At 47.2% G+C, this 26944-nt stretch overlaps 1 protein-coding gene across 3 annotated transcripts in view; it reads left to right on the forward strand.

Moving 5' to 3' along the window:
* Positions 1 to 26944, forward strand: part of TBC1D22A (TBC1 domain family member 22A) — a 335347-nt gene that overhangs the window by 88607 nt on the left and 219796 nt on the right. For all 3 annotated transcript variants that reach the window (XM_069489542.1, XM_069489544.1, XM_069489545.1), the window contains 2 exons: positions 9361 to 9489; positions 13132 to 13194. In XM_069489542.1, the coding sequence (XP_069345643.1) occupies positions 9361 to 9489; positions 13132 to 13194 (192 nt within the window). The remainder of the gene's footprint in view (positions 1 to 9360; positions 9490 to 13131; positions 13195 to 26944) is intronic.

A 26944-nucleotide genomic window follows, 5' to 3' on the forward strand; every position in this document is an offset into this window, starting at 1 on the left:
TCTCTTGCAATTAAAATTAGACCTGCTGCGATTGCTTGTATTTTTGTTTTGTGTTTTTTATTTTAATCCAGTTTTCCAGTTTATATCCAGTTTTCAAATGTCCTCTAAGTTTTGATGAAAATACCTTGAAGATCCTTTATAGCTATCCTGTGTATATTAAGGATGTGCCATGTCTGGGCGGAAAACCTTGTGGGGAGGTTATTTGGTACCGTTCTTTTCCTTCAAGTCTCTGCAGGTCATGGTTTCAGTGCCCTAATGTGTGCTACACGGTGGTTGACATGGAAATGAACGCGCTGGCTTCAGTGGACAGAGGAGCAGAGCGGGAGACACAGATGGCCACGCTGTGCTGGTTGTGGGCAGGAGGGCGGCGGGTATGGTGGAGTCTATGCAAGTGAGAGAAAACCTCAGGCATATTTATTCATTTAACCATTGTGAATTACAGGGGCCTTTGCTCAGATGACAGATGCATTAGACGCTAGCCTGCCATTAGAAGGAGGTCCGGGCGCAGACTCTTTCAGTGGGGTGATGACAGCGCCGTCTGGGACTACGTACTGTGGGATGTACAGGACAAGTGTGAACCAAGCTGAGGGGGAGTACAGCAGCGTGGGAGGCAGTTTAGTGCTGAGAGTCAGCGTCCTAGGAGAGGAGACTTCAGACCTGGAGTCTGCAGGCCATGGCGGGGAGAAGGGGCAGGGGAGGGAGGACTTGCAGTCTCAAGGGACAGAGATGAACATGGTAGTTCTTGGCCCTATTTTGGGCTTGGGTTGGCAGATAAGTAAAAAATAAGAGTCTGGTTAATGAGCAAAGCCCGTCCTTCCAAACGGGGGTGTGCCAAGAAAGGGAAGGGTGATTCTAGGGGACAACAAACTCGTGAGGATGCCGGGCAAGGCTCCTCGGGGAAAGTAGTGTCTTTTTTTTTTTTTTTTTGAGACAGAGTCTCACTCTGTTGCCCGGGCTAGAGTGAGTGCCATGGCGTCAGCCTAGCTCACAGCAACCTCAAACTCCTGAGCTCAAGCGATCCTCCTGTCTCAGCCTCCCGAGTAGCTGGGACTACAGGCATGAGCCACCATGCCTGGCTAATTTTTTCTATATATATTTTTAGCTGTCCATATAATTTCTTTCTATTTTTAGTAGAGATGGGGTCTCGCTCTTGCTCAGGCTGGTCTCGAACTCCTGAGCTCAAACGATCCGCCCACCTCGGCCTCCCAGAGTGCTAGGATTACAGGCGTGAAGAAAGTAGTGTCTTATGTGTCATCTTGAAAGGCGTGTTATTGCTCTCTGGGTGAGGGAGATGGGAGGTCATAAGAGCAGGGGATGCAGCAGGGGTGGGGCAAGCAGGGGCAGAGCTGGGTGAGCAGGCAGAGACTGCATGGGGGAGGGGACCCGGGGTCATGGGGACCAGGAGGAGGCCAGGTGCATGCCCTTCCCACCCCCCCCATTGCTTGGCTTTTGTCCTGAGGACTTTAGTGGGGAGTGATGAGGCTGTGTTTTCTGGAAAATTAAAACCTTAAAAAATCTGTTGGTTGATTAACCATTTATTACTGAGCACTTTGTGTGTTTCAGGCACTGTGTTGGGTGCTGGGAAGTAGTAGGGAGAGGAAAAGACCCAGCCACGCCCCAGGTGCCGCAGAACAGACCGTGAGTGCCTGCCTGTCTTTGTCGTCCCTCCCAGTGCAGACCTAGGGTCTTCCTGCAGGGAGACGGAGCCGTTCCCTCGGATCTTGTTCCCGTGCCCCCGTGCACTGCTGCCTGTCTGTTCTTGTTGAGTGCTCGCTGGTGCCAGATTGCGCACAACCGAGAGTCCGTTCCGTGGGAGCAGCGTGTGTTCCGAAGTAGTTCTTAACCAGTGTCTAGCATGGAGGAGGAGCGGTGCGGGGCGTGAGGCGAGGCTGCTCCCGACTGGCTCTGGGAGGGGACTAGATTTGGGGGGCAGGGAAGGGGTCAAGGGGCGAAAGGGACTCTGGCAGCTGGAATAGCAAACCCACCTTGGTTCTCTCACAGGGAACAAATGCTCGTTGTGCCTTTGCCACGCTCCGTGCCCTGGGCTGAGCAATGTTGTCATCCATCCTGTCTAGAGAGTGCTGCTGCGCTGTGGCTCTGGGCTTCCAGGGGAAGGGACCCACCTGCTTGAGGGGTGCTGGTCAGACGTGGGAGTGGACAGGTGGAAGGTGGTCAGGGTCCTCAGCCATCATCTTTTCATCCTCCAGTTGGTGACCCAAGAGCTCGCTTATGAACCTCCTTCCTTGTCTAATGGTTACTCCCGGGCACAGGCAGCCCCAGCATATGTTCTGTAATGTCGAAGATTTGGGGAACATAGTAAACGATGCTCATCGCTTGTCCCTGATTCAGCAAGTGCTTCTCACACATCTGCCCTTGGCCAGGCCCTTTGCAAGTGCTGGGTCACAAGGATGTTTTGGAGAATGGGGGGGGAAACCCAGCAAGCAATTCAGGGCCATGGAGTGCAGGGAAGGGGTCTGCCCAATCAGGGCTGCCTCTTAGTCGTTCTCTGAATCCTGGAGTTTCAACCTGGGTTCCCACTTGACTCCTCTGGGGAGCCTTTGCAGATCCGTATGCCTGGGCCCAGGAAGCAAATTGGAGTCTCTGGAGTGAACTCAGGCATCAGGGCATGTAGTAACTCCAGCGTGCTATGCACCGTGGGGTCCACGGAGCAGTTACCCTGTGGCTGGCTGGGCGTGGGGACACAAGGACGTGGGACGTTCAGGCCTGCCCTCTCAACGTGTGCTTTTCCATTGTGGGGGCATGTTAGTGTCACCTGGGGAGCTCAGGAAATACTGTTACCTGGGTTCCTGGGGGTTCTCATGTGTGCCAGGGTTGGAGACCACTGCTCTAGGACACTTAGGCTCCACATGGGACAGGGCAGGGCACTCATGAGCCAGCTGGGAAGCAGGGCTGAAAGCCATGTGGCTGGGCCTGCATGGGCAGTGAGGCCACACTGAAGGCAGCACACCCCTGGGCTGGGGTGCCTGGATAGGAGAGCTGGGCTGGGGTGTAGGAGGGGACATGTTGGATGAGGGAGGCTAAGGAAGACTCACTGAGAACCTCGAGCATGTTGTCCTGGAGGCTTAGGTGGGTGGGGTAAGAGGGGAGTGGCTTATCCTAGTCCCTGAGTCCTTCCAGGACCAAGAGTTTGAGTTAAACGCAGAATCAAGAAGAATTTATCAGTTGACCATTTTGACCAGTTTAAAAAGGCAAATAACCAAAGCTGTACTTGCATATGACTCTATTCCAAGCTCTGGCAAACTAATGACGCTTTTTCAATGTGTTTATGATATGTCACTCACATGAACCTTGTGGTTATTGAAGAGCATTAGTTTTAATTGGTGGATAGGAGACACTGCTTCAGCGGAGAAAGGTGAGAAACATGGCTCTTGTCACTTGTGAAGAGCTAACATACTCTAGTCTAGAGCATAGCCTTAAACCACCAGTTATGCTACTTAACATTTAAATTTATGCAAGCAGGGTGGTAACTTTTAAAAAATTAGTACTGTAGAGAATCATATTTTTGGCTATTTAGAGATGGAGTTTCACTCTGTTGCCCAGGCTGGAATGCAATGATGTGATCATAGCTCACTGCAGCCTCACACTTCTAGGCTCAAGGCATCCTTGCACCCAGCCTTCCCAGTAGCTAGGACTACAGGTGTGTGCCACCATGCCCAGCTAATTTTTAAAATTTTTTTTGTAGAGATGGGATCTCACTATATTGCCCAGACTGGTCTCAAACTCCTGGCCTCAAGTGATCCTCCTGCCTCAGCCTCCCAAAGTTCTGGAATTATAGATGTGAGCCACTGCACCTGGCCTGGCTCTTTTCTTAATAGCTATTTCAGAAACATCGAACAAAAACTAATTAAACATTTAACATTTACGTTAGTGAGTATAATGGCTAAAAATGATAAGTGAAATTCCAGTATCATCTTTTATTCTTCCAATATATTGAGGTAGGTTTGCATATGAACATAGTGGGAGGGAACAATTTGATTTTTGTGTCACCAGGACAATTCAGATATAAGTATATGCACGCATTGTTTTACATTTATGATTAGTGTTTTTATAGCATGCTAATACAGCAATTAAGTTTTCTGTAGTTCTGTCATTTAAAATTCATGGCATACTTGAATATATTTAATTTGCATAATTTCTAGTCTTGCTTAATTATTGAAAGGCCTCAACTTGCATATGTGTGTTTTCCTTTAGGAATGGGAGTGTCATGAGTATGTGTGGGGTTTTTTTTATTGCCTGTGCTCTGATGACATACTTGCCTTTTAGAATTTGTGTTTCAATAAGTTAAGTTAAAATTTGGGGAATGGGAAGCGTTTCTAAGAGTTCTTGTTCACGTTCGCTGCATGCAGTTGGTGTCGGGCTGCCCACCGCTCCCTGGCTGGCCACCCTTGGTGGCCCTGCTGCCCTGCATTGAAGGCTGGGCCCCTGGGTGGGCACACAGGGCCTTCTCTCCCGGCTGCTACCTCAGCTCCGTGCTCAGCATCGGCCAGGCTTTGCTGAGGGCCTTGTCCTGAGCCTGCCTGGGCCTGCTGCCCTGCGCACTCCGTGCCCTCCACCTTCGTCCTCTCCACCATCAAAACAAAGCAAACCCAGACGAGTATGCTCATTCATATTGTCCCAGGATAACTCAGGCATCTCCGGCCTTGGCCCCTCAGGGCTGTGACGCTCCCTTTGTGTCTGACAGTATCATTGTACATCATGATCATTCATTCATTCAGCAAGTATGGATTGAGTATCTGTTGTGTGCCAAGCAGGGCTCTAAGCCCTTGGACAAACGTTCTGCCCTCATGGAGCTACATTCTGGTGGGAGGAGACAAAGAGTAAACTGAGGAAGTTTGACAGAGTCAAGGTGGTAAGCGCTATAGAAAACCCCCCGAGCAAGGTTGGAGGGGTTGTGAGGGCCCAGGGAGGTGCAGGTGATGCAGGAGGTGGCCAGGGTGGGCCTCATGGAGAAGGTGACTTTGAGCAAGGCCTGTAGGGCAGGAGGGAGGGGGCCACACAGGTGCCTGGGGGTGCCTTCCAGTCTCGTGTGTTCTTTGAAGAGATCTCACCTGTCCCAGCACTGAGGGTGCCGTCGGGGAGCGGCACGCACCAGGCAGAGTCGATGCCCGAATGGGGCCTGTGCAGACGACGGAGAGGGGGAGCCAGTAAGTAACCAGAAGCAGCACCGCTGGGATCCTGGCAGGGCCGAGGGAGGCGAGGACTACAGAGGGTCCCGTGCGGAGAGGCTAGGCCAGCCCAGCACAGACCGCAGGCAGCGCCACAAGCTAGTCCTGGGAAGGGCAGCGGCGGGCATTTTCGGCTTTGCGGGCCTGTGCAGTTGGTAGCAGCTGCTCAGTGCTGCCATTGTGGCGCCAAAGCAGCCACCGAGAGGCCACGTGAACGAAAGCACACAGCTGTGCTCCCACATAGCTGTATCTACAGAAACAGGGCTGGATTCACCTGGCGGTGGGTAGTTTGCTGAGCCCTCATCCAGGTGGAGGATCCCAGCAGAGGGAACAGGAAGTTCAGAGGGAGGCACTGAGGCAGGACAAGGTGCGCTATTTAAGGAACATTTAAGAGGGGCCTTGTGAGTGAGGAAGGTTTCTGTCCCTCTGCCAGAGAGGCAGGAAGGGCCAGGCCAGCAGGGCCCAGGAGGCCTGGGCAGGGCCTGGGCTTTTATTCTGAGCCTGATTAGAGGCCATTGTTTTTGGGGATGGTGGTGTTGAAAATGATCCGATTTTCACAGGGTCTATGTGGCTGCAGTGTGGGGACAGGACTGTCGGGGGCCGGGAACCAGTGGAGGTGGGGTCTGTGTCCACCCATGGGTGGGCGGCCCCCTGTGAGCACGGCCGCTCTCCAGCGTCTCTGTATTGCCAGCGCAGAGCAGGAGGTGAGAGATGTGGTCCTGCTGGGCGAATGCACGTTGTGTGTGCACATGCGTGTGACTCCTCAGGGTGGGGGTCTGTTCCCCAAGCTTTCTGTGAGTTGGCGCTCCTGAGAAGTGTGGGGTCTCAGGTCAGGAGTGGGGCTTTGGGTTCATGCATGCTGGGGTTTGGCTCTACTTTGCCATCACGTCCATGTGACTGTGGGCACGTTCCATAAATTCCCTGAGCTTGTTTCCTCGTCTGTAAATAGGAATGAGGACAGCTCTCTGCGGTTACTGGGATTAAAGGCAGCACTGTGTGTAGCACAGGGCCGGGGGAGGAGCGGCCCCTTCCTTTGGTTAAGCTGTGGGTATGGCAACTTTGAGACAAAGAGGAAGAAGTGATCTGACGTAATTGTTATTCCCCAAGAGATGAGGTAGACTTGAAATAGCAGTAAGGTGAGAGCAGGGCTGGACGGAGCTGGTGCTTCCGAGGCGGATTGTCTCTGAAGCCATCTGACTCGGCGAAGAAGCCAGTTTCTCTCGGGTCTGAGCAGTACCTTGTCATTCTGTCTCCCCACACCGCGGGGCAGGGCTGGGTACCCGACAGAAAGAGCCATGCGTTGGGTGACCCACCGACATATTTCACGTGGTTCTAGTTAAAGAGGGCTAGTCGCAGAGGATTTATTAGACAACGCCTGGAAGGCACCTAGAACCATGCCCAGTGCTTCAGTGTGCACTTAGGGGCTGGTTATTTGGTAGCCGTTCTCATTATTTTGTGAAGCAATATTAATAGTCTCTCATTTTATCGGAAAAGAGAGGCTGGGTGGGAGCAATAGCTGCACCTTTCCTTTGTAATGAGGAATCCGAAAATCTGGCTGTGATGTTTACTTTGTCAGCCGCGTTCCTCTCTCCAACACGACGTCCTTCCCTGGGCCTGCTCGCTGTTGGGGAAGGTGGACAGGCTGCCGGGATGCGATTACGGCTGCTCTCGGCAGAGCTACTTGGGGATAACGCATCAGAAACCTTGAAGATGTCCCTTTGAGCTGGCGGTTCACCATAGGAGTTTTACTTCAGGGAATAGTCAGACATTGTTAGCTGATGCACACTTTAGAATACCGGACAATTAGACATAGTCAAAATGTTCAGAAATAGAGGAAAGGTTAAATATAAATACACATGATGGAAGCATACTTAGCTTTCCAGACGAATGTGTTAGAGCAGAGGTTGGCATACTTTTTCTGTAAAGGTCTAAAAAGATAATAAATATTTAGCCTGTGGGTCAGATGGCCTCTTTGTAACCAACTCTGTTACTGTAGCACAAAAGCAGCCATACACAAGGCACATAAACAAGTAGGCTTCTCTGTGTTCCAACTAAATTTTATTTACAGAAATAGATGGTGGGCTGTAGTTTACTGACCCCTGTTGGAGAATAATACTTAATGACAATGAGAATATGGTCATGATTTTAACGTGAAACATGTAAACATGGACTGTTGGATAAAGGAAATTTTCCCGAAAAGGACTGATCAGAAGATTAATACATTGGGCTGCGTTAAAGTTAGGACTCCTCTTCGTCACAAGACTTCCTTACGAGGACGAAGGGCAGGTCACAGGGAGGAGGTTGTTGACCGGGGCTCACACACGGACTGTGTAACGAGTGCCTGTGAATCAGTGAGAAGGAGGCGGGGGACTAATGGCACTTGTACATACACTTCACAGATGCAGACACCCAACTTCTTTATTAAAAAGAATTCAAATGGTGTGATCCAAATGTCCTGAAACAAATGTGTGTGAGCGTAATTTATACTGCGGGATAGATGCCGATGGACATACCTTAAGGAGAGTAAGAGGAGCGTGTGTGCTCCCACCACTGACATGACAAATGTTTACAAGATTCACGATACTAAGTGTTGAAGAGGGTGTGGAACATCTGGAATGCTCGTACATTGTTGGCTGGAGTGTAAGATAGTGTAACCTCTCTTTGGGAAAAATCTGGCAGTTTCTTAGAAAACTAAACATTATGACCCAGTAACTCTACTCCTAGGTATTTAACTGTGAGAAGTCAAAGCGTATATCCACAAAAATCTTGTGCGTGGATTTTTATTCATAGTATCCCCAAACTGGAAACAACCCAAAAACTCATCAGCAAGTGGATGGCGTATCAAACTGGTATATCCATACAGTAGACTACTACTGGGCAAGAGAAGGAAATAACTGCTGATTCACACAGCCACCTGAATGAATCTCGGAAGATGCTATGCTGAGGACAGAAAAGCTTGCCCAAAAGTGCAGGTCCTGACTGAGTCTATCTCTAGGAAGTTCTAAGACAGGCTCAGCCATCCATAGTGAGGATGTGAGCATCTCCCGAGCCCAGGGCGGGGTGGACTGCAGAGGGTACCAGGAAGATGTGGGGGTGGCAGTGTTCTGTGTCTTCCTTGGAATAGTAGTTACACAGCTGAGTAGCCTGTCGAAGTCATGGAACTGTTTACTTAAAATGAGCGCATTTTATTTTATAAACCACAGTTGGCCCTTCATAGCCACCGGTTCCTATCTTTGGATTCAACTGTGGATGGAAAATATTTGGGGAAGAAAAACAATAACAATGCAACAACTAAGAATAATGCAAATAAAAAGTGATATGGTATAACCATTATTTACGTAGCATTTGCATTGTATTAGATATCATAAGTAATCTAGAGATGATTTAAAGTATTTGGGAAGATGTAGGCAGATTATATGCAACTGCTGTGGCATTTTATATAAGAGACTCGAGCATCTGGAGGATTTTGGTGTTCCCCCCTCTGCTACTGAGGGACGACTGTGTAACATCAATAATGTTAATTTAGAAAATAGAAACAAGGAAACAGAAGACATGAAACACCAGGTGGACTGGCCCTGGTCTGGGCTCTTCATGGCCTCCTTGTACTGCCCTGCTTGGGTTTGTGTCTCCTTCATGTCTTGAGTCTGCAGCTGCCACAGGTCTGTGGAGACAGGAGCAAGTTTGCATAAGCGGCAGTTTTGTACACACGCTATATGTGTGCATGTATGTGTCCATATACACGTATGTGTGTGTGCATGTGTGTGTGTGCGTGTGTGGTTGTTGCTGGTGATCGTACAGAATTCTGAACCCTTTGTTGTATACGAGGCCTTTAGACAATGGCTTGTTTCGTCTCTCAGCGCCCCCATGGAAGAGCCTGGAACTTGCCTGCTTTAGCGAATCCGTCTGGCTCTTGTCTGGCTGTGAGTGAGCAAGACCACTGGGGGCGCAGAGGCTGGACCCGGACCCTCTGTGAGAGCCGCCGGGGGAACTTGCAGTGTGGTCAGGGCTGGTTTCCTATGTGCCTGTTTCCTTGTCTCACAGCTCTTGCCCCCTCTGCGTCAGATTGCAGAACACCAAGCCCACGTCCGATGTGAGGCTTTTTATTTCAGACTTCTTGTAGAGACTCCATGAGTTAGCAGTAACCATGTGTATTTTTTGTTTTCTTTTCACCCAGGGTTACCTTCCTGCCAATGTAGACCGAAGACCGTCCACTCTCCAGAGAAAACAAAAAGAATATTTTGCTTTTATTGAGCACTATTATGATTCTAGGAACGATGAAGTTCACCAAGATACATATAGACAGGTGAGAGTGCTTTTTCTTTTTCGTACATTACTCGACATACTTTGATTTGGTGATGATTTGTAGGAGGGAATGCTTTGTCAGCATATCGCCGATTGGGTCACAGACTTTTATTTTCTAATAAATTAATTTGAAAACAAATAATGGCGAATTTCCTCTAACAGTGATACCTGCTTGTCTCTAGTTCCTTCTACAAAAGTAAGAATGTGTTTTTGATTGAAGTTACAAAACATTAAGTAAATACCAGAGATCCCCAGGACCTGCCTCGGGTGATGATGGGCGTTTTGTATCTCAGTGAGCTGCCGTCTGGGAATCAAAAGGCTCTTCCTGAAGGTCTGGGACTCGGCATTTAACCAGATCACATCACAACGGAGAGATTCCACGGCCCCCATGGCATGGGGGTACAGTTAGGGCGTGTAGGTAGGAGAAAGGTGTAGTCATCAGCTTGATTGGGGGGGTGGGCACACTTTATACCAGAGCAAGAGGTGTAGCCAGTTTGTTATTTTGCTATTTAGTTTAATACAAAATGGGTATAATTATGGTTTCTTAAATAGTCAATTGACAGATGATGTGCATAATGGGAAAAATACTTAAAATTGATTTATGCTTCACAGTGCATCCAGAATTTGCTGTTAGAGCTTTAACAGCTCTTCGAGGACTTTATAATTCTCATTCTTTCTGTAATATGTGAAAGGTCAAACTGGTAGTTCTTAATTGGCATCATTTTCTTATATATCTGAAATCAAGTTCTAGTTTCTCTGAGGCGTGTCACTATTGACTATTCCCTTTGTAAATCCTACTTCTAGGTGAAGGAGTTTTGCCAAATTTTTCTACCTCAGATACGGGATATCCACATCTCTTTGTTGGTATAAATCTGTTAAAAAGGCCTGAAGACAGGCCTTACCTCTGGTACATAAGCAGAGATTCTTTAAGAGCAGTGGCTTCTTGGGAAGCATGTTCCTTACGGATGGGATACAGCTCAGGGTTGGCAGGAAAAGTGCCTTTTTCCAGAGTGAGGCAGTAGGAAGGGCACGGACCCACCTCCTTCTGCTCCTGGGACGGAGCTCCCGCGCCTGCGCTGGAGTGGTCCTTGTGTCTCACACTGGGGGGCTCCGGCACACTGGGCTGCACACAGTTATTCTGGGAGCCTGATTTGAGATACAGGTTGCCTTTGGATTTGGTTAGGGAAATACTAGCTTTCCCGTTTTCTTTTTCCATTTCACTGGTTTTAGGAAATTGAAGAATTTGGTATTGTTTTAAACCTGTTTTCAATGTGTTCTTGTTCAAGAAAAAGACTTCCCAAAGGATGACACTAGCATCTTTCTGCAAAATTTATCAAGCTGTATTCTACTTTGAATTTCTTAAGGGAAAGTTAATTACGAACAGGTTGCATACATCTTTCTTTAGTTACTGCGATAGGTAATAAAAAGATTCCCTATCATTGTGAATTCCGAAAAGATGAGAGATACGTACCGTAGCGTGGGGTGGTTTTTCCTGTCTGCCCGACTCCGGCAAATGTGCCTCTTGGGATGTCCCCTGTGCTTTCTCGCCGTTGTCATTTCCGGCAGAGCTGAACTCGATTTGGGTTTGGGGCCCTGCTTTCTCCCTGCTGCCTACTCATGGGTGTTTGACCTGTGAACCGAGCTCCACTGACCGTCTGACCCGAGGCGTGCAGCACCCACCCTCCCGCACCGATGCGGGCAGCAGGAGGGTGGTGGCCTTGGCGTGTCCCCTCATTCCTCTGTTGTCCTTTCTTCATTTGATTTTTAAGTGCTTACTCTTCTGCTGCAGATGTTATGTGAAAGCCACAGGGAGTTGGTCAGAGTTAACACACCGGCTGCCATGCGAGTGGTATTTAACTCAGGCCGGTTTGAGCCCAGGGCCTCATGAAGCAAAACCCTGCAGTTGGTTCATGAAAATCTTACTTGTTGATGTTGATATTGTTATAATTAATATTGACAATTTAATTCTAAAAACGTGGATTGTGTTGCGTATAACTCACATGCAGAAAACAATAAAAAACCCAACAAATTAGAAAGAATTGTTTTAATAAAACACCGTGGCCCCAAGGAAAAATTTTTTTTTTTCCTGGTGTGGCAGTCAGTGTGTTAAAAGATTCATCTGGTGTGTCTTTCCCTCTCTAGGTAGGTTCTATAGACCTTTTCCCTGCTTGCTCAGTCCTGTGCATGATGCGGACAGGAGGGAGGGAGTGAGGGGCACACAGACCCTATCTTCCCAGCCTTGCAGAGTACCCCCCTTTCTATGCTGGATCCTCTCCTCCTGACAAAAGTGACAGCAGGGTGTGGGGGTGACATGTGTGCTGCCCTGTCTGCTCAATAAACGGGTGACAGGCAGCTCTAGTGTAAAGGTGGGCTGTGCTGATCCTGGGCGTGCAGAGGTGGATCACAGCCCCGTTCCTGCCCTACAAGAGCTTATGGTGCTCATGCTGGGGACATGTGTGCCCACACAAGTGTAACTGTATAGGAGCAGTGCTTTGAGGATGGCCTTCCAAGACGACTGGGTGACAGGCCTGAAGACTCTGGTCCCTGGCTGTGCCTGGGCTCCTGCATGTGCCTCTCTGGATAGAGCACTGTTGGTCCTCCTCCCCCTCCTTCCCCACCCCTCCCCGCAGCACTGCTGCCCGCAGGTCTCCTCCCGCAGAGCTGCGCGTGCACTTCCGCTTGGGCTGTTGACCCTCAGTCTTACTGGATCTTCACCAGGAACCTTTTGAGGGACTTCGAGCAGGCATTTTGTAAACAAGGAAGCTGGGTCCCGGAGCCCAAGTTCTTTACTCAAGGCCACAGTGCTAATAAGTAGCAGAGTAGGCTTGTCCCAGTCTCCTGGGTGTTAGAATCCTCTGTGAGCATGTGCAAGAATGGGGTGAAATGAAACAAAGTTGTAGAATATCTTTTGGCATTAAAATGTGCAGGTCTTCCCTTAGCCTGTGTGGGCTACTGCCCTGGGTACATGGGGGTGAGGGTTGTGTGGCTGGTGTGAGATGTTCATGTGGGCTGTGGGAAGCCAGCCCGTGATACCAGCGCAAGCTCTGACTACTCCTGTTTGGTTGCTTCTTGAACCCACAAGTGTCCTCCTCTGGAGTGTCAGGGACTTTATTGTGACTCTCATGTCAGACTGTGGCCAAGCAAGAATCAGCTGACACTGGCAGAGACCTTCAAATGCGTCCTTTGAAAAGTGTTCTAGATTCCCCAAGGACTTTGTGAAGTGGAGAAAAATGTGGCCTGTGTCCAAAAAGAAGCTGTCACAGCTGAAAACTTGTACACTGTCGATGCACTTGAATTGCTCTCTGTGTCAGAGGCTGAAAATCAATGTTTACTAATTGCTATGGATTATGTTACTAAATAGCTGAGGGCCTGCTCTGTTCCTAATCATACAGCAACCACTGCTTGGTGGGGGGAGTGTCGAGCAAGCCCGTCATCCTGGGACTGGGTGCGCCTGGTCAGGAGGACGTGTGTGGATGCCTCCTCCAGAGGAGAGCTTGAGAACATGGGGAATTAGTATCCTCAGAGAGAGAGCAGGTTGCCAGGCAAATTACATTCATCATTAAGTATTGCTGTTTTAATCATAATCCTCATAATGATGTTTGTCATCATGTAAAACAAATGTGTCTTTCTCCTGCCTCTCCAGATCCACATAGACATCCCTCGGATGAGCCCTGAAGCATTAATACTTCAGCCCAAGGTGATGGAGGTAAGAGCCATGACCTGATATTCCTGCAGACTCGTGTCCCTTTGCTGGGAGTGACTGATGATGCCACTGTGCCAACCGGACAGTGGATGCAATTGACGTGCTTCACCTAGAAGCAAGTTTGTGGTGGCCAGTTTCTGGTGCCTTTGGCCCTTGTGGACATAATTGCTGACGGGAATCTCTACTCTTTAAATATTTCTATTGGGCAATACTGATACATACAAAAGAATTGTGTGTATGAGATTTAAGAACCAGCACCCACTAGTCTGAGCAACTGTGTGAGTGAACCTGGCTCGAACCTGACCCATGGCTGAAGCTGCTTCCGTGTGCTCCCCTCGCAACCCCTCCACGGGGGACGGAGGACCCCTCTCCCGACTTTCATGTTTACGATTCTTCATAACTTTCACACGTGTCATGTGCTACCAAGAACTTGCCGTGGTACTTAATTTTGCATCTCGAGCTGTATCGCTCTTTGTGTAGTGTAGTCCCTGCAGCTTGTGTTTCCTCCTCACGTTGTTTTTAAGATTGAGCCAATCTGTTGTATTTATTTAAATATACCTCACTCTCTTTAGCCTGTTTCTTGTTGATGGGCATTTGAGTTGTTTCTAATGTTCTGCTATTAGGAACAGTGTTGCCTGGGACCTTCCTGTGCATTTACGCAGGCACCAGCAGGCAAGGGCTTCTCCAGGGCATTTATGAAAGAGAACAATTGCATGCTTGGGCGTGGGCCTGTTACACTTCAAGACAATATCAACATGCTTCCCACAGGGTTCTACTAATGAAACTTTGAACCCGCAGAGTATTAAGAATTCCTGGTACTCCACGTCCTTGCCAATTCTTGATTTGTCAGATTTCTTAGCTTTTGTTTCTCTTGAGGGCATTGTTATTGTGCTTCTAATTTTCATTTTTTGGTTAACTAATGGAGTCAAGCATCTCTTCTTATAGGTACGGGTGTCTTCTGTGTTCCACCTCTGGAAAGTGCTTGTTCCTGCCTTTTGCCCATTTTTCTTCTGGGTTGTTGATCTTTGCATGGCAGGGATTCCAATTCTTTGTCAGATGGTATGTGGCGAATATCTTCTCCCACTCTGTGGCTTTTTTCTCCTTTTCTTTTTGGTGGCCGTTAATGATCAGAGTTTCTTAGTTTCAGTGTACTTGAACTCGTCAGCCTTTTTTGGTTAGCGCTTGCTTAAGAAATCCTTTCCCTGCGTGTGTCGTCAAGGTGCTCTCTCTCCCACATGTTCACCAAAAGTTCTGTGTTTCACGCCTCTGTGTTTAATTCATCCACAGTTGCTGGCCCTGTGACATGAGGTAGGAGTCAACTTAATTTTCTCCTACAATGACCAGTGAGTCCTGCACTGTCTGCGGTTCCGCCTCATCTCTCCATGTTGCTGCGTGTCACATCTGTCTGATGCCGTTGCCACACTGACATGGATCTGTTTTCTGTCCTCTGTTTTGTCTCAGTATTCAGGTTGTCTTCCCTTCAGATCACACCCTGCTAAGTACAATAATTTAGCTGTAGAATGTTTTAATATTTGGTAGGTCACACCCTGCTGCTGCTTGCTTTTCGGGGTTGAGTGGGGGTGGTCTTACTCCTTGCTTTTCTTCATGATTGTTAGAATCACATCACCCAGGCCTTTTCATTTGTTTTTTTGCTTGTAAGGTCTGTTTGATGTGTGGTTGGAATTGCATGGAATCTATGGATCAGTTTGGGAGAATTGATATCATTATGACATTTAATATTGATTTTCATGAACATGCTGGTTCCCCATTGTTATGCCATTTTTATGCTTTTCAATTAAGTTTTAAAAATTTTTCCAGAAAGGTCTTATACATGGTTTATTATATTTATTCTTAGTTATTATGTTTTTCTTGCTATACTAAATGCTACTTCTTTAAAGTAGAATTTTCTTATTGTTTGAAACATTTTTTTTGCATATTGTTTGCTCCAGTAAATGTACTCTTAAACTTTGACATCTCTTGTCTGTGCAGTAAATCCATTAAAAAAAAAGAATCCAGGATTGTTAAAGCAAAACTGCGAACACAGAACAAGAGAGAAAGAACACAGAACACAGAACACAGAGAAAATTAGTTTTTAATAGTCATTTTGAGATACTTCTCTTTGATTGTTCTTTTCAATAGTTGTGCTTATTGTACTGGAAAACAAGAGATAATATATTATAACCTCCTTTTTACTTATTATTAATATTTTATTTAATGGAAAAATAGAGTCCGCCACAAGACTTTTGGTTTATTCTTAGTTACTTTTTCCTGCCACTTGCCACTGTCCTCGTAGAACTGACATCTCAGGCCTTTTGGTCTCAGTGTGGATCTTGAATCACTACCAGTTGGTGTCAGTTGGTCCTCTTGCCTGTGACCTCCTTGGACCTTGGTCCCACAGGTTTGGGGAGCCTCCCCCGGCATTGGGGCTCACTCGGCCCCTGTAGGCTCTGGAGTCGCTGACACTCAGCAGGGCGGGTCACCTTCGGGTCAGATGGCTTCTGGGACAGGCTGGTGGATGTCGTGAGTGGGTAACCTGAGCGCATCCCTGAGAGTGTGTGTGTGTGTGTGTGTGTGTGTGTGTTTGTGGGGGATTAAATGATGTACAGTGGGCTTTAGGAAAGTACTGAAATGTTTGTTTTGTGTTGGCCAGTAGGCAAAATCGAGTTATGATTTCCGGTATTGTAGAGGTTAGATTTAGATATATCTGCAAGTGACAGCAAATCTATAATAATTGTGGCTTCACAAGACAGAAGTGCATTACTCTGTCCAGCATCAGTTCCTTGTCAGCGAATTGGGTGCCTCTCTGTGCTTGGCCTTAACCTCATGGTCCACGGGGGATCCTTGTCATGTTTGCATTCCACGAGCTCTTGCAGGGCAGTGGGATGTGGGTAAAGATGTGTCACAGAAGTTGCTCATAGTATTTTCTTTCTGCTTCTGTCCTACGGTTATAACTTATACCCTCCTGACTTGGCTTAGTGACGTGGTTGTACTTAGCTATGTGCGAATCAGGAAAACGTAACTTTGATTTTAGTGGCTCGTGCTTCACTGGAGTCTGGGCTTCTGACGACTCAGAAAAAAGAATTTCTACCATAAGTGTTTCCCTATCCGTCCATGCATGCATTTATTCATTCCAGAGGTGATGGCCAGGCCTGTTCTGGTCACTTTCTCCTTTCCCTGTCTCCCTCCCTTGCTCTTCTCCTTCCTGTCAACTTTATGGAGGTCTAGTTTACATACAATAAAATTCACCTACTGTAAGTGTGCAGTCAGATGCGTTTTGACACCTGTGTATAGGAGTGTGACAGCCACCCGAATGTGATATGGAGCATTTCCTTCGCCCAGAGCGGTTCCCCCATGTCCCTTTGCTGTCAGTCTCCTCTCCCCATGCCCTGCCCCCAGCAACTGCTGATCTACTTCCGTGTGTGGTTTCTCTTACTCAGCGCAATGCCCTTGTGAGTCACCCATGTTGGTGTATGTGTCAATAGTTCATTTCTTTTCATTGCTGGGCATTGTTCCAGTGTGAGTACGCCACAGTGTGTCTGTCCATTCACCATTGGCAGACACGTGGGTTCTTTACAGTTTTTGTCCATTACAAAATAAATTTGCTATAAACCTTCATGTACAAAGCTTAGTGAGGGCATCTGCTCCCCTCCTCCCTCTGGTAAGTACCCAGTAGTGGAATTGTTGGGTTTCATGATAAAGGTATGCTTAGCTTTATAAGAACTGCCAAACTATTTTACAGTGTGGCTATACCAATTTGCATTTCCACCAGGAATGTATTAGAGTTCTAGTTGCTCCACATCCATGCCAACACTTGGTATCATCAGTTTTTTTAATTTTAGTCATTTTTAGTGGGTATATAGTGATATCTTACAGGGTTATAATTTACATTTCCCCATTGAGTGATGATGTTGAACATCTCTCTTTATGCTGGCTTGCCATGCATATGATCTTCTTTGGTTAAGTGTTTGTTCCATTTTTGTTCCTTATTTAATTGCTTTTAAAAACTTTAACTTGCCTGTTCGTAGGCCACCCGTCAGACCTTCTGAATCAGACTCCTGGGGTCGAGCCTGGAAATCCCTTTTTCAAGTCAGCTCAGCCAGACTTAGGAACTGTAAGACTCGAGTGTCTGTAACTGCCCCTGGGGGATGTTGCCGTGAGTGAGAAGTGAGGACCATGGGAGGCCTCCTAGTCTTTGCCCAGCTTCCCTCGGGGGGAGCAAAGGGCCTTTGCCAGAAGGTCCCTGCCCCTTGCTCCTCCCAGGGTGGTCCCAGGAGGGCCTGAGGGAGGAGGGGAACACCCTCCACGTCCCCCTGAGCCCAGGCTGTGCTCAGGGCTGTGGGGTGTGGAGGTAAGGGCCCTCGTGGCGCTCTGAGGGGGGCCTGGTGCTTCTTAGTGCTCCACCTGCCCTCCTCAGGGAGGCCACTTGCTCTTTTCACCCCCTGCCCAGTTTGAACAAACTCAATCTATTGCATTAAAGATACCAACTCTGACCTGAGACCCTCTGCAGCTGTGGTTGGTACAGTGAGTTTATCGAAGAGCCATATTCAAATATTACCCTTGGGCCTTTTCAGTTCATAAATTAATCATCTTCTGTGTGGCTTTTCCTCCGTAGTTATTATCTGCCCTCTGGTCATCTTCTTAGAGCAGTTTCACAAATTAAGGATATAAGTTGCTTTTTCCAATTAACCATGGAGAAGCAGTGTCTCATCACGTTTTAGCAGACACAGAGGATAAATTAAACACGCAGGCTTTTTAAAGCAGATTATTTATGTATAGTTCTTAGAATTGGTGCAGTGAGTTTTTCGTGATCCTAAAGCATTGGGATTTTCTGGGAGGCAAGTATCAATGAAGCCCAGATTTGTTCATGCTGGACTCTTTCCTTTTTGTAAACCTCTTTCCTGACCGTAGCCTCTGTGGAGTCAGGCAGGCTGTGCTGATCCTGGGTCCCCATGTGTCTGGACGAGAAGGAGCCAGTGTTGGTTCTGTTGACCAAGGATCGGGGCCTAGCCGAAGTGCATTTGTGGCATTTGCACACGCTGTTACTTCCACCTGGAGTGCCCCTCTCCAGCCCCTCTGCTTGGTGGACCCTTCCGACCTTGCCAACACCACCTGTCCCTGCCTTTCCGGTCCTGACATCACCCGTGTTTCCCACTCTGGGACCTTGGCTGTGTTATTGGCATTGTTTGTTAGTAAGTCTCTTTCCCGTGAGACCACATGCTCTGTGAGGGCAGAGAGCTTCACTCTGGTGGTTTCCAGCCCCAGCACCGTGAGTTGGGTTGAATTGATCAGTGTGAATCATCTTGCTGTGACTCTGACCTTTGCCAAGGGCTCAGGGCCTCTCCCCGTTAGACTGCGAGCTCTAGGACGGTAGGACCTGGGTCTGTTTCTCTCTAGTGTCTCCCTGTCACCTACTGTGGGCGCACCCCCCAGCGTGGGCGTCCCGTGGGTCCTCTACTGTGCGAGGGGATGCTGGACAGCCTGCGTGCCTGGAGGCCTGGGTGCTGAAAGTGTCTCTGTGTCTGTTCTGTTACTGCTTGTCACTGCATTTGGTATCACAACTAACCCATTTTTTCCCAAAGGTGGGGACTCATTTGTGAAAACCCAAGAAATAATGTTCGTTATATAATCAATTCATTAAACTCTTCTGGTATATATTTTGGGGATCCAATCCATAGATCTTTCCTTCTTTTTTTTTTTTAACACAAGTGACTCTTTTTGATTCTGACAACTTTCACAGGCACATGTAGGGAGTGAAAGTGTAACAGCATGCATGTGAACAACACACCCCAAACTCAGAAGAGTGGCCTGTCTACGGATAGAGTATGGTTTTGTGTGCTTGACTGCGTTTGTAGTGTTTTATTCTAAACCGCAAAATGACATGCAGTAGGTACAGCTGTCTGTTGAGATCATGAACTGCTTGGTGGGTACATGTGGCTGCATTATTTTATTCTGGTAAGTGTCAAGTATTTCATAGAAGTCACCAGATTAACGTCTCCATTGGCTGCAGTTGCCTGTTGGAGTGTGGTGGCCGTCCCCACCTGTGTCTGGAGGACGGCAGTGAATTTGGTCTACTAAGCTCCCAGGGGTCCTGACTCCAGACTATAGCCCCAAGACAGGGGTCCCATGTCATGGGGCTCTGGGGAGCTTAGGAAGGGTGACAAGCTGGCACTGAAGCCCCGCCCCACCTGTGTGTGTTTCATGGGTGCCAGGTGGAGGTTCAGCCCCGCACCTTCTGCCCCTGCCTGTGTTACTGACCCGAGCTGTGTCCGTTTGCCTGTGTGCAACAGAAAGCCAAACACCGAAGTGCTGGGTTTTTGCAACAGGAAAGGCTTACTTACCGCCAGGCACCCGGGCGAGGAGAGGACCAGGCTCAAATCCGTCTCCTGTCCTTCTTTCTCGCTTTGTTTTTATGGTGAGAAATATCAAAGCAGAAAGGTTTCTATAACATATGTGTCCAATTTAAAGAAAAAAAATTAAAAGTTAACTTCAGGATCCCTACCATTGAGCTGAAGAAACAGAACAATGCTAATATATTTGAAATTGCTTCTTTTGCAAACATTTCTCTACACCCCAACAAGTAAACATTTTCTCAAATTTTGGTTAATTATTCTCTTGTTTTTCTGTATGTTTTTATCTCATGTGTGTGTGTGTCTGTGTGCGCGCGTGTGTTTTGCCGGTGATCTTGCATCTTAATGGAGTTGTGCTAAGTGGATTCATTTGGGATTGCTCTTTGTATCACAGCATCCATCCATGGATGCACGCAGCTGTAGTTCCTTATTCCTCTGCTTCAGCATGTTCCATTGTAGGTGCTGGCGTTTCCTTATCCAGCCTGATGTTCATAAGCATTTGGGTTGTTTTCATTTCCTTGCTGTTTCTCTTGGTGTTACCAGGAACACCTTGTGTGAGAGTTTCTCTGGGGATCCTCCCCAGATGTGGGGCTGCGGGGTTGGTGCAGGGTACGTGTGTCTTGGGTACTGCCAGGCTGTGGCACCTGCAGGCAAACACCCAGTGCTCTCTGCACCTGCAGCCGTACTTGGAGTTGTTAGACTGGGAATCCTGCTGTACTCTCAGAAGTAGTTGCTTGTTGTGCTTTTAATTTTCATTTACCTCATCACTGTTGAGGTTAAGTATTTTTTCATAGTTTTTTTTTGCCATTTGTTTTTCCTCTCTTGTGAAATGCTTTTGCCCCTAATGCTATTGTGTTGTCTTTTTTTGTTTGTTAGTTTGTCCTACTGATTTGTAAGAGTTTACTGACATGTTCTGGATACTAATTCCTTTTTGGACATACATGGATGCATATACCTTCGTTTAGTTAGTAGGTTGGTTTTTCACTCTCATTGGTGAACAGAGTTCTTATCTTTTCCTTCATGATTAGACCTTTTTGTGTCTTAAGACGTCCTTCCCAACTTCATGGTTTCAAAGAAATCTTCTTATATTTCTACTAGTTTTGAAGTTTTGCCTTTTACATTTAGGACATAATCTACTTAGAATTGACTTTGTATGGAGTTTGATGTAGTGGTCTGTCTTAGTCTGTCTGTGTTGCTGTAAAGGAATACCTGAGGCTGGGTAATTTATGGAGCACAGAGGTGTGTTTATTTGGCTCATGGTTCTGCAGACTGTGTGAGAGGCACGGCACCAGCGTCTGCTCCTAGTGAAGGCTTCAGTCTGCTTCCACTCACGGCACACGGCGGAGGGCAGTTGGCTTGTGCAGGGCTCACGTGATGAGAGGAAGCAAGAGAGAGAGGAGGAGGAGCTCGGCTCTTTTCAACAAGGAACTTAGTGCGAGAACTCACTCCATCCGCGAGAATGGCACCAAGCCTTTCATGAGGATCCTCCTCTGTGACCTAAATGCCTCCCACTGGGCCCCACCTCCCACATTAGGGACCAGATTTCAATGTGAGACTTGGTGGAGCCAGACAAGCCCTATCCAAACTACAGCATGGTCCATTTTCTTTAGAGACTCCCCACACGGGTGACCGGTTGTAGCCCTTGCCTACGAATCATCTGTGCCTGCTCTGACAGCTCTCAGGGTTCCACATGCGTGTGGGGCGCTTTCCGGGCTCCCCACCCAGTTCCACGGATCTGTTTGTCTATCCCTGTGCAGCTTCACCTTGTCTTGATACTGTAGCCTTGAATCTGGTAGGACAGGCCAACACCATTCCTAGTTTTTGTTTCTTGACCATTTCTGGCTTTTTGCTTTTGTGTGTAAATTTAAAATCAGCTTGTTATGTTTCATGAAAATCTCAGAAATGAGGTTAAATCTATTGATCAGTTTGGAGAGAATTAATAGTTTTGTGTTTAGTTCCTCTGATCTTTATTTTCAATAATATTTCCCCCTTAAATTTACCTAACAACTTGTTAAATTTATTCAGAATATATTTTTTATAAATAGTGTCCTTTAAATTTTTTTTTTTTTTTTTTTTTTTTGAGACAGAGTCTCGCTTTGTTGCCCGGGCTAGAGTGAGTGCCGTGGCGTCAGTCTAGCTCACAGCAACCTCAAACTCCTGGGCTTAAGCGATCCTACTGCCTCAGCCTCCCGAGTAGCTGGGACTACAGGCATGCGCCACCATGCCTGGCTAATTTTTTGTATATATATATATTTTAGTTGTCCATATAATTTCTTTCTATTTTTAGTAGAGACGGGGTCTCGCTCTTGCTCAGGCTGGTCTCAAACTCCTGACCTCGAGCGATCCACCCGCCTCGGCCTCCCAGAGTGCTAGGATTACAGGCGTGAGCCACCCCGCCTGGCCTTAAATTTTTAATTTCATTGTCTAATCTGTATTGTCAGTATATAAAAATGCAGTTGACTTTGGTAAGTTGTTAACCTCTTTCATCAATTCTGATAATTTGTGTGTAGATTTATTTGAGATTCCTAAGAAGTCTATCATGTCCTTTGGAAATAATGATGGTTTTATTTTTTTCTTTCTCTTTGGCATGTGCTTTTTCCCCCCTTTTTGTTTATTTTGTTTTGCTGGCTAAGACTTCCGTTACAGTGCTGAACAGAAGTAGGGAAAGCAGACATCCGGTCCCATCCTGGATGTTTTCAGGGAAGTCTTTTAACATTTGCACCATGCATGGACTTGTGATATCTAATCTTTATTATGTTAAGGATGATGCCTTGGTCTTAGTTTTAAAATCATAAATGGTTATTGAGTTTTATCAAATTCTTTTTCCTCCCTTCATCTGAGGTAATATTTTTGCTTCTTTACTATTAATGCAGTGAATTTTATTAGACGATTTCCTACTGTTGAGCTAACTGTACATTCCTGAAATAAATCCAAGTTGGTCATTATGGATTTTTGTAATGCATTGCAGGATTAAGTGTGTTAACATCTAATGTGCCACACTGCCAGAAACGGAAGCCAAGTTTCTCTTTAATTTGAAAAATGCTTTCTAACCGTTTATTGATTCTTCAGTTACGTGTTCATATGTAATCATATCAGTTGTGTTGAATATTTGTTCTGGTAATAGCGATGCTGTGATGTTTTATTTGAAAGTATATTGTTTCTTTCCAAATATTTTTGAGGACATTAAAAAAAAGAAAGTATTGTTTCTTTTCAGTCCTTAGTTTTGAATGTATTAAACCTCTATGTTTTGCTAACCTATCAAGACACTTGATGTGGGCACAAGATGTGGGATATAAGTTCACATATTTGAATGAAGTGAATGCTGAGTAATTCACACACCAAGTGTGGCATCATTGCTCGTCGTAAGAGAGTTCTACATATTAACTCTGTTAAAAACATACAGTTGGTATTTGTCTTGGTATACTTAGTATATGTTTTACGTGATATGTGGTTGCCTTTTAATCCACGTGCTAGATTTTTGTAGACTTTCATTTTGGTTTCATTCATCAGGTATTGTAATTCATAGGAGGGAATGTTCTTTGAATCATTTTGTGGAGACGCGAGTTGTGAGTAATTTCTTCTTTTTGAGCCTACAGTGCTTCTGGATTTTGCAGGATATAAATCCCACAGGTCTCCATGGAATTCTTCATTGTGTGGCTCCTCTCACAGAAATTATCTCAATTGTGCTTTATATGCTGTGAAATCTTACTGCTGATTCATGTAGTAGAATTATGATATTTTAAAATTTCTGAAATCAGATTTTTTGGTAGGTGATCAAGAGCACAGCAACATTTTCAATTTCAATATCTTACTTTTTAGTAGGCAAAATATCTCAGCTCCCTCACGTGCTCTGAACTGCTGGTGTTCCAGTCTTGCCATGGAGGCCTGGGCAAGGAGCTTGATAACGTGTAGAAAGCAGAGACAGAGAGAGATCACTAGTAGGGGACCTCTGAGCCCTCCCGGAGCTTTGTGTGGAAGATGCTGTTGAGACTTTTAGGAAGAACCTGTTGGTTTTGCATTAGCACGTGGGTCATGGTGCTCAGGTTTCTGAAGTTTGGCAGACAAACTGGGGATGCTTCTAGTTTTTTAAATTTCTTCAGTCCTGATGGTAACAAGTAGTAACAACTACTTTTGTTATTGTTGAGTATAAACTGATTTGCAGAAAAGATACCTTGGGAAGAATTTAAACTTTGTATTACTGTTAATGAATTCCCACTCTCAAACAAAGACATGAGTATCAAGAATGTCACCAGACTTTACACTTGATCTTAGCCAAAAGGCCGAGAAGCGATGTCACCAGAACTTTAATGGCTAATAAAATCCAGTGAGTAGTCATTGTTAGAGCCATTTCAGATCATTCTGTGTTTTCATTAAACACGTTCACATGCTTAGGGCATCCTTGCTTTATTGTCCTTCGGTAGATAATATTGCTGCTTACACCAACAGCACATTCATTGAAATGGGAGCTAATGTCCTGTGACAGGTCTTTTCCTCCTCTGGTATCTGCTGTTTACTAGGCTGGCCCTCGCTTCTACTCAGAGTCCCTGCAAGTGATTGCATTGTTTTCACCTTTCCTGTGATAACGGCTAGTAAAACACCTGGATTTTTGACATACAAAGTTACAGGGACTGTGACTCCCTGAAGAATGCCCTTGGACACTCAGTGGGCATGAGAATGACACCAAAACCCAGATGTGGTCCCCATCCCCACAGTGCACGGTTGAAGTGTGGGGCGAAGACAGAGGTGCGTGAAACCCGGAGAGATCGTGTGAAGTTGTAAATGAAATCACAGTTGCATCCTACTGACTGCATTCTAGCCTCGCTGAAGGAATTGGAGGAGACAAACGGAGGGCAGCTGCAGGGTACTTGGAGTCAAGGGTGATGCCGATTGCTGATGCCACGGTGCTCTCCCGCCCTGGTCCTTCCGGACGTGTTTGTTCATCACCCTGTGGAGGGTGTTCTGAATCCCAGGTTGGGCTGCGGGCCCCACCTCCCTAGTGCACCTGGTATATCTGTTTTCTCGTGGGGCCTTTATAATCCACCCTCGTGCCCCATGGGTTGGCATGCTTTGGCCCAGCGGGCACCCGGGGGCCGTGCTAAGGTGAAGCACTGTGGCCCAGGCACCCCAGGTAGAGGATGGGGGACTTGCCTTTGTGTCCAGAACCTGCAGGGGAGCAGCCGAGTGAGCCCCAGCCTGCAGGGCCAGTTGCCTCTGGTGCAGGGTGGGAAGGCTCTGGAGCGGGGGCCATCCTGCCATCGAGCCAGCCCTCCTGCCTGTGTGCCCTCCCTGCCCTGGCCTGGCCTCCCCTCTGGGATCCTTGGTTTGGTCCCTCTGGTGTTTGACCTTTGATTTTGGTGACCTATTACTCTTTTCTGCTCTGCCCTGGTGGACTTGTGACTTCATTCTCACCTCTGTTGCTCCTCTGAGCTTGAGTCTTAAGGGACCTGCGGGTCCCCAGGGAGTTCTGAGGCATTGGGGCTGTCCTGGGGGCGTGGGCAGACTGAGAGGTGTCCTCACTGGACTGCACTGCCACTTTCTCCTCATTCCTGCCTCAGTGGGTGGGAAGAGGAAGCTCAGAGGAGCCGCTTTTCCTTTAAGTGGGACCATCATTGTGAGGTGACCTCAGTGGAGGGATGAGGAAACTAATGAATTTTAAAAGATCCTTATCTGATTCCATTTTTAGTTGAGAGCATCTGAGGGAGCAGCGGAGGCACTGAACAGCAGTTGGGACTGAGGGTGGTGGAAACTTGGAGCAAGCCGGGAAAAGCAAATGGCGGCCCAGAGCTTGCCTTGAGGTGCCGCCGTGTGCCCTGCATGGCGGTGGACGTGGGTTCAAGGGAAGCAGCGTGCGTAACTTGTGCCCCTTTCAAGTGTCACCTTGTTATGCTTTGGATGTGCTTATTTGGAAAAAGTGATACGAAATCAGTCAGTTATAGTTTTTTTTTTTTTTTTTACCAGTCTGAGAGTAAAGCTTAGAAATGGCTCAGTCCATTCTTTGAAAAATAGCCGTACAGTTATGTGATGCAGGGCTTAGAAGTCCTACAGCACACGTCCCTCTGTGTTGGGGACGGGACCTCTTTTTCTTACAGCAGGGTTTCACTGATACCTGATACGTGTGTGGCTCATTATGATGGAAATCACAGGGCGGCAGAATTCCAGGTAGTCCTCAGGGATGCCGCGTGAATGCTCTCTCAGCCCTGCGCCCTGTTCTGGTTTGCCCGGTGGTGATAAAAGATGAGAAAACATTTTAACTCGTGTCTTCGAGGACCTTGCTATGAATCCAACAGAGGGTCACGAGGACAGCGGCTTTCAGAGGGAGGCTGTGCGGGCCCCGGCCCCACAGTATCATTTCTGATGATTTGGGGAGAAGGGAGTTTTAAAGATGATACCAAATGACTTTGGGATTGGAGCTATTTAATATTTTTTGCAATTTCAAAACAAAAGAAAAGCATAACTCATATGAAGCGATTTAAGACAAAAGATAAAGGAATAAGGCATAGTCATTGAAAACAAAACAACAAGGACAAAGAAACCCTTAAGACCCCTCTTGTCGTTTCTGATGGAAAGCAGTCGTCCTGCTCATCAGCTTCACAGCTTGTCAGCCTGGAGCTCTCTGGGTCTGTAACTGTTGCCTCTTTGCGCAGAGTGACAGAGTGAATTAGGCAGCTGATTGATTGGCGTCTGTGCCGGATGTCCTGGAGGTGCCCTGTCCTGGAGCTTCCAGCCTCTGCAGCCGCCCCAGGACAGAGGGCTCGGAGCTGGGAGTCAGAGGGGAGCCTGAGGGCAGGAGCAGGTGGAGCACCAGGGGCTGGACTGAGTAGGGGCAGAGGTCCCCAAGGCTAGAGCCCAGGGAGCTTCTCAGGTGTGGCTTGGGGTACCCTGAACCTCCAGGCTCTGAGCTCTGAGCCTCTTGCTGCCTTGCTGGCTTCCTGCAGGCTGTTCCTCAGCCCATGGGCAGGGCAGGGATGAGCAACCCTTCTCCATCCTCTTGGTGGTGATGTCCCCAGACATTTGCTGCTTAGGGAAATCTTGTTTACATTATTGCAATGAGGGGGACTTTTCCCCCTCAGAGTCTGGGGGAGGCTGATCTATCGGTGGCTTGTGCCTGCCGGCTTAGCTCGGTGGCTGCTCCTTGCCAAGCCTCTTCCGTGCGTCTTGGGACCTGTAGTTGGCTTAGCCGAGGGTGGAACCTCGTCTATAGTGTGACAGCAGGAAGGCAGGCTGCGGGAAATTTAAGCAATTTATTTACCTTTCCTCCCCCCCACCCAAATTAACATAAATCAGAGAAGTTCTTCTTATTTTCTAAATTACTAGCTCTTGTTATAGGGAAATAATAGGCCAAAAGAGGAGTTTGGATCTGTAATTACATGAGGAACTAGGAGTGCCTGCCCAGAGTAAATGTCAGG

Source organism: Eulemur rufifrons, chromosome 16 (genome assembly GCF_041146395.1).
Source record: "Eulemur rufifrons isolate Redbay chromosome 16, OSU_ERuf_1, whole genome shotgun sequence".
Taxonomy (NCBI): Eukaryota; Metazoa; Chordata; class Mammalia; order Primates; family Lemuridae; genus Eulemur; species Eulemur rufifrons.